General features: G+C 39.9%; 2 protein-coding genes across 4 annotated transcripts in view; one reads left to right on the forward strand and one right to left on the reverse strand.

Moving 5' to 3' along the window:
• The window catches only part of LOC101846476 (gamma-interferon-inducible lysosomal thiol reductase), a 6,143-nt gene extending 2,408 nt beyond the window's left edge, over positions 1–3,735 (forward strand). For both annotated transcript variants that reach the window (XM_005090314.3, XM_005090313.2), the window contains exon 2: positions 2,584–3,735. In XM_005090314.3, the coding sequence (XP_005090371.1) occupies positions 2,594–3,277 (684 nt within the window). In that variant the 5' untranslated portion in view covers positions 2,584–2,593 and the 3' untranslated portion in view covers positions 3,278–3,735. The remainder of the gene's footprint in view (positions 1–2,583) is intronic.
• A 352-nt stretch (positions 3,736–4,087) lies between these two features.
• The window catches only part of LOC101846855 (ropporin-1-like protein), a 24,155-nt gene continuing 20,067 nt past the window's right edge, over positions 4,088–8,175 (reverse strand). For both annotated transcript variants that reach the window (XM_013085395.2, XM_005090315.3), the window contains exons 5-6: positions 7,102–7,277; positions 4,088–5,493 (exon numbers count right to left, since the gene is read on the reverse strand). In XM_013085395.2, the coding sequence (XP_012940849.1) occupies positions 5,427–5,493; positions 7,102–7,277 (243 nt within the window). In that variant the 3' untranslated portion in view covers positions 4,088–5,426. The remainder of the gene's footprint in view (positions 5,494–7,101; positions 7,278–8,175) is intronic.

Here is an 8,175-nt window from a genome sequence, read left to right on the forward strand (position 1 = left end):
CCCCGCCCGCGGAACACATTAATTAACTTTTTCAATGGGTAAGAAATCTTGAATTTTTCCCGGGTGGCGACCGAAGCCTACTCTTATTGATTTTGGACCACAAATGGATCTTTAAGATGCGCAGCTTGCACAGGGCCCCCGAGATTTTTCGCCCTTGTCCGATAAGACTAGGTGTAGATCTTTCCTACCAGTAGGGGTGTGGCTAGAAAGACAGCAGTAAGGAGCCAAGGAGTAGCAATAAAGAGACAGGAGCCCAGAGGAGGGGGCGAACGAGGTGAAGGGGTGGGGGCAGAAAGAGGAGACGAAAGCAGACGACAGAACATTGCTAGAGAGCAGAAAAGGAGGAGAAAGGAAACACTTTTAGAAAAGAAAATTTTTCGGTCACTTCCTGGATTCAAACCCGGGACCCTTGCATGAGAGATCAACACCTTAACTCCTTGGCCACGAGAGCCCCTATCCCGTCTCTATTAAGCAAATACACCTATAATATTATGATGTATACATTTAATCTTGTAGACCTACTTCTTCCTTAGCGCCTGCTATGGGTATTGTTAGTAAAAAATGTTAGAACTATGTTAACGATGATCTTACAATTATAGGTCTCCATCCATCACAGTCCTCAGGCTGTCCAGGTACATGTACTGTGCAGGAAACTGCGATGAACCCGTAGGCCTACGGCAAAATTATTACATAATGTATCAACAAAGACTAACTGTAGATATTCTTTGTAATTGCGGTTACACACGTACTTTTGTGTTCCTTTATTATTTTACTATATTATACATTACGTATCTCGCCCCCTACAGACACAATTCACTAAATCATTTAGCTAAAGTAGTCAGGGCCAGCCCAGGCACAGCGGGATACATCTCAACGGAAACAGGAAAATGAGGTACCCGAATGTTTTTTTTAACATGTACTAACTAGAATAGAATAATCTATAAAATGGATCGAAATCACTTCTTTTGAGGACAGCGGCGAAGAGCCCAGTACCTAACAGTCGCCGTCTGTATGTTCCACATTATTACATGCATTGCAATATATTTCCGAGATCAAGAGTGCACACATTCCCTACCCATATACACCCGTTACTGTTAGAACACAACAGGGAACTAGACATAGTATTTGTCAACCAGGAAAAAGCGTTCGACAGAGTGAACAGGAACAAGCTGTGGAAAGAACTCGAAAACTACAAACGTAAGAGGCCAACTTCTAGATACATGTAACATCCGTGCCATTAACAAGAACAGCATAAGTACAGTAAGAACGTCGGAGGGGCTAACAAAGGTTCGAGATAACAGCCGGAGTAAGACAAGATAGTGCCCTATCACCACTACTATTTATCATAATTATATATATGGATAGAATTACAAAAGAGGCCAACACAGAACCAGACGCTCTAAATGAATTACTCTTCGCTGACAACCAAAGCCTGGCACACAAAGATGAACAAAGTCTCCAACACCACACCACCAGATCAAACGAAGAATGTAACAACTACGACATGAACATGAACATCAACAAAACAGAGAAAAAGAAAGTAAGCAGAAAGTCAGGGCCATTTAGGATATCAACATCAACAACAACAGTCTCAGACAGGTCCAAGAATTTAAGTGCCTCGGAAGTATATTCACAGAAGATGGGCGACTGAACAGAGAAATTGAAACACGAGTACGAAAGGCCAACACTGTTAGTTACAGTTTGCTCTACTACTGAAACATCCTAACATTCCCATGACAATAAAACCCAAAATGATCAACACCACAATATTTATTCACCTCAACACTCACCTATCAATGCCAAACATGGACCACGAACAAGACATTGGAGCAAAGAATTACCACATGTGAAATGCAACGTCTTAGAAAATCAGTAAACAAGACCAGACGAGACAAAATTAGAAACTCAGTAGTCAGAGAAATGGTGGCCACAAATGATGTCATGCATCACATCCAACAACAAAGAATCAATGGTTCGGACATCCCATGCGATTATCAACACACCATCCAGCACAACCGTAACGTGCCTACATAAAAAAATTCAATGGCAACAAGGCTAGAGCGTGACCGAGAAAGACCTGGATAGAGGGAGTCAGGGAAACACTAACAACTCATGACATCCCCCTGCCTGACCCAAGCTCTCCGGCTGGTGGCAGAGAGACGTCTCTTTCTTCCCGCGACACCCCAAAGGGTATAAGCGGCGGATAAAAGTAAAAGTAAAGTACTGTTAAATTAGGGGCTATTACTATTATAATTTCACTTCTATCGGTGTTCGTGGGGTACTTGTTAGGAGTTGCACTGTCGCACATAGAAGACCTAAGTTTAATTTCTGTTTGGGGAAATTTTTTATGAAGTTTCTCCATTTTTCTGAAGGGACATTGTATCCCTTTCCAATTTCCAGCCCTGGTTGGTCCTGACAGGCAGGGTCGAAGTAGCCCGCCTCCTAAATGAGCGTCCATAGGGGTTTAGAATATCTGCACTTATAACTTTCCACATCTATCAAATTAACTTATAAAGGATTACATCTTACTTCGGCCGCATTATTATATGTACTAAATTGAAGGGTTTTTTTCTCCTCTGTCAGCTCCAGAAATATGAAGTACACAGTTTTGATGGTCCTTGTTACCGTAGCAGTTTCTGCTCAGACTCGCGCCTTGCACATCCCCTACCCGAGAGAGACGCCCATGGTCGACCTGATGGAAGCCACCAGCATAGGCGCTGCTCCCGTGAACGTGACGTTGTACTACGAAGTTCTGTGCGGGGGATGTCATGACTTCATCACCACAACACTGGTCACCGCTGTGAAAGCCCTGGGCGACGACGGAAGTATCATGAACTTCCATTTCATTCCTTATGGTAACTCACTCGAAACATGGAACAGAACCACGTCGCAGTGGGATTTTAGTTGCCAACATGGTCCCGAGGAGTGTGTCGGAAACACAGTCGATGCATGCGTTATCCATTATAAACCCAAGTTCAAGGACCATTACAGGTTTATAGTCTGTTTCGAGAAAAACGTCGACTACAAATCGCAGGCGTGGAAAGAGGCGCTCGAGAAATGTGGGAAGCGGTACGACATGCCTGTGGAGGAGATAGCATCGTGCGTGACGACAAAACTGGGGAACACACTGGAACACGAGATGGCGCTCAGGACTGGACCTCACCAGTGGGTTCCCTGGCTCATCCTCAACGGCGTGCACACACCACAGGCCGGGGACAACCTCCTCCGAGCGGTCTGTAAAGCTTACAAAGGGCCCAAACCCAAAGGTTGTCCATAATTAATTATTATCTTTCAAACAGAACTCAGGGTCATCAAATGTGAGAACATTATTTGGTTTGTCCGTTCAATGACTATTCGTAAGAGTGCGTCTGTGTAGGCAAGTGTGTGTGTGTGTGTGTGTGTGTGTGTGTGTGTGTGTGTGTGTGTGTGTGTGAACGAGTACGCTGACCTGTGCACATAATAATATGCTTGTATGTATTTACCATGCTGCTGCAAATTTCTCTGTATGGAGGTCAATAAATTGTGAACTATCTTAAAAGTTTAAATCATCTTTTTGTGGTTGTAAAGCTTACAAAAGACCAAAACCCAAGGGCTGTCCATAGTTACCTTTGAAATAGAACTCAGTGATAGTGTTATTAAATTCATAGTTAAGCAGAACAAAGAGTCAAACATTTGTTTCGAAACCACGTGGAATTTAGAAAAACGAACAGTGTAATAAACCTTTAAAAAACTTTCTAATGACCGATTTCTCTCCCTCTCTCATCTGAGTTTTAATAATTTATATTTTACGCCCCAGAATACTCGTTCAGTACATTAGAATTAGAAAGAGGAAAAGAATTGCACTAAAGCCTTCTTTATGAAGACAAATCAATGGCACAGGGGTGCAAGCTCGAGCAGTTTGAATTAATGTTGAAAATATTAGTTTAACATAACCTTATGTACTGTGCCCCTTTTCAACACAACTTAAAGAGTCTCAGATGAAGTGTTCTTCTTTTAATGAGCTGGAACAGCTCATGCACTCCTCAGTCATTCTTTTTTTTTTCTTCCGATTTTCACAGATGTAAAAAAAAAGAAGAAAAGTCAATTATTAAATTATTTTGAGACTTTTATTTTTACTAAAACATCCAAACAGTCTTAGATACATTGTCTGGCCAACAAAAAATGCCACACAGGATTACAAATTCTTCACACATATTTATTGTGTGGCCTACATTACTGATAGTTGAAAAAAATCTGTGATATAGTAAGTAAGCAACAATACTTACCCCCACAATATTTGTGTAACCTGCTAACGCTTGCAAACAGTAGCTTTCAAAACCAGCCTGCCTGTATAGAAATGCTCAAATAAGTGTCACTACCACTATGCAATATCACAGGGCATACATTGCCATCTTCCTCTGCTCAATCTTTATGGTTGATCATAAGAGAATAAAGAGTTCCCTAAAATAAATTGTTGAGACACAAATATCTGTGAAATGTCAGAAAGAAGAGTAAGCTATGACAGATTTACAAGTATTTAATCTCCATAAAAAACAAAATGATAAAAAAGGTAAAATAAAAATTGCCCTGGAAAGGAGACGAATCAGTACAAAAAATCCTACCCTGTCAATCACAATTTTACTTACTTTTCATTCAACGGTGGCAGGGACAAAATTTGCCATGTTATGAATAACCTCTTCACTAGATGGACTGCAAGAATCATGAATAAATAAGACTGACCCATAACTACATGTAATATGTATATTTCAACAACTGCAACATTCTTCCAGCATTCACTCCAACATACCAATATTATAAGAAAAAACGTACACATAAATAATATTTAACTCTTTACTCCCAATAGTGAAAATAATCACATTGAGATATAGGACGGATTCAGAATTTCCTTCGGCCAGTAACCTTAAGAAAAGAATGAGGAATCTAATGGGGGGGAAAATAATACAAAAAGAACAAAGCAGGAAATAAGATAACTGGTCTATCAGATAAAAGTTTACCAGGAAAAAAACCTTTATGAGCTGCCAAGTCTATTATACATTCCCACAAAATATCATGCTGGTTGAAAAAACCAGCAACTTAACAACCCAGAAACCTAAATGCAGAAAAATAAAGCGTTGTTATGCAATAAAAATATGCTTAGCTCAAATGTTAACTTTCGAAACCTATTTATCAACCTTTCATTTTGACATGCTGCCAGACAAATAATAATATACTTTTCCAGCATAGTGGTCCCACCACAAAGAGACAAAGAGCATCAGAGAGAGAATTGAACGGATATGTTTTTCAAAGAGAAGACAAACAGAACAACGGAGATAGGTTGTGATGATAAAGGACAGCAAAGAGAAGGAGCATAATGTATTTTAGTAGACACCGAAGTATGATATTAACAAGTTCAAAAACAAGTGAAAAAAAAAGTTTGCAAATGCAAATCAGGACAGCTGAGGGCAGTCAGGGCTGAGGAAGTTCCGGGGCATCACGTAACCATCTTGTTTGTCCCTGCAAAACAAAACGGATAAACAAAGTGAGTCTGCTATTCTATTTCCATTGCAAAGGTTCAGTCCTTTTTTAGCAGAATATGACCAGTCACAACTACAGCACATTTCGACTGCCCAGTGGAAGACTCCATCATACGTCACTTTTCAAAATGACGTATGGCAGTCTTACACTAAGCAGTCCATTTGCTCGTTTATTTTCAACTGAAGGCCCCAAGTTTGTCAACTTCCATCAATATGGAGACTTAACTCACGAAGAATGACCTCATTGGTTAAAACTTCGCAGAGAGAGAAAGGAACAGATAACATAGAAACTAAATTTTTCATGTTTTTACTTGTATGAGAACTTTGTTATAGCCTATGCTAATATCGATATTTAAAGCAAAACAAACTACGAAGGGGAGGGGCTCAGTAGCTCTGCAAGTATGGTGCTCGCCAATCAACATGTAGGTCTGGAATTTGACACCGCCCCCCCGCCTCCCACAGCATCTGAACTTTTTCTCATTATTTTATACTCACTGATTCTGTGGTGGGTAGGAGGTAGGAGCAAGCACATAATTTTCTCAAATGAGTACCAAAGATTTCACAGGGCCCATGCAAAAGTTCTGCATGTTAAAAATCTCACTGCAGTTCTAAAATCGAAAAGAATATGCGTTTAAAGTCGTTGTCTGGGCAAAATGCAAAACCAATTCCTCACCAAAACTGAAGCCTCTCTAGTAAGTATAAAATATCAAGAGTGCCTTTGAAAATGGCACACGGCTGTCTGACAGGCAAGGGATAATCCTTTGTTCTTAGTAGATAAAGTGGTCATATACAGTAAAATCTTACAGTCAGTTACTCCCTTAGCTCTGAGAGGAGTAGAAGGAAAAGAAGAGGAAAGAATGAATATTAAATAATGAGAGAAGAAATTAGAAACAAGCGGAACAAATCTTGTCTCTAGGCCACTCCAGCCCTGTTTATCAAAAGCCCCAGCAGGTTTGTGAGAGGCCTTAACAGTTGGATTTTCTAACAATAGAGAGTGCAACTTTCCCATTGACAGAGTGCCATTTATACAGTGGAAACTCTCTAGCATTGGGAACACAGCTTTTTTTCAATTCCAACTTTGTTGCTCTTTGATCGGTCGACTAAAATTCTATTCTAAAAAAATTTTTTTTTTTTAAAATCCCAAAAGAAGACACCCACACCTGACACATCAGCTATGCATTTGAAATTACCCTACATGGCAACATCATTACACAGCACAGCCTGTTGTGCAGAGATGACTTTTTATGTTTCTGAGCTCATTTTCATCAGTTTGGGGAGGTTTTCCATGCCGCAAATAGGAATACAGTCAAACCTGCTCTAACCACCACCTGTCCAAGATAATCGCCTACACAAATAACCATTTCCCACTTCCACCTTAAGTAGTTTCTATTTCATTACGACTTTGTACAAATGGACCAACTGTATAAGACAACCGCTTTTCTCTTTGGCAATGGGTGGTCATCTTGGACAAGTTCAACTGTATAACCAAAACTAATCATTATGTCAAGGGACATCTATTCCCTTCCTGGTTCAAAAGCAAGATAATAGCGGCAGAGTCAAACTAATCATTATTCAGAGCAGAACTTACACATCATATTGGAGGTGGTTGATGACATCTGTAATTTGTTGGTTGGAGATTTCTCCGTCAACTTCCGCCAGGAAGCGATAGAGATCTTGGAAGAGTTGGAAGGAGATGCGAGCTGGTCCACCCTCAGCATCATTGGTCAAGATCTCACAAATTGTTTTCATGGCTTCAGTGATGTTCTGAAAGAAATAACAAAACATTTTTTTTGGGAGAAAGTATTAAAAATTCATATGGGTGTACTGATAATATATTGGTATCATTCTGATTCAACTCATTCATTACGTATTATTTTGGAGTTGTGGACGATTTTTTTTCGGGAGGTCGAAATGAGATGACTACTAGGGCGCAGTTCAAAGGTCTTTGGGGCCACAAATTCAAATAAATATCAACATATTATACACCGAAATTTTCAGTATGGTTTGTAGAATACATCTGTAATATTTATTTGTCTACTTTTCAACTTTGGTTTCTGTAAGAAGCGATTATACAACACAATTTTGCTTGGATGGCGATAAAAATAGAAAAAAAAAATTTTTTCATCTTTGGAGAAACTCAAAAATTATGTTTGCATCTAGCCAAATGATACATCAAAAGAATCATAAATGAATCACCATCATCCAGTGCCAGATCTGCGACAGACATCGGCGATCATGGTTCTCCATTCATTCCTTTGCTCGGATGCTCTCAAAAAAGCTATGTTTCCCTGATCTTTCCCTGTTATCCATTTGTTTAGGTTCCCTAAGTATGTTGTTTGGCCTACCCCTGCCTCGCTTGCCCTCAATTTGTCAGTGAGAGCTAGATGTTCAAGACCCTTAAGTCTAGGTGTCCCAAAAACTGCATTTGTCGTTTCCTAATTGTTGTTAACATTGAGCGCCCCATGTGGGCTTCATCAAGCACTACCTCATTTGATTTCTTTTCCTTCCACGATACTCTTAGCAGTCTCCTAAGAAACCACATTTCTTTAGCTTCTATTTTATTTTCACGGTCTTTAGAGACTGTCCAGCGTTCACAGCCATATATAGAAGGGTTGACCAAACATAGCATTTCAGAACTTTCATTTTGGTGTTCATTGAGATG

Source organism: Aplysia californica, unplaced genomic scaffold (assembly GCF_000002075.1).
Source record: "Aplysia californica isolate F4 #8 unplaced genomic scaffold, AplCal3.0 scaffold00015, whole genome shotgun sequence".
Lineage (NCBI taxonomy): Eukaryota > Metazoa > Mollusca > Gastropoda > Aplysiida > Aplysiidae > Aplysia > Aplysia californica.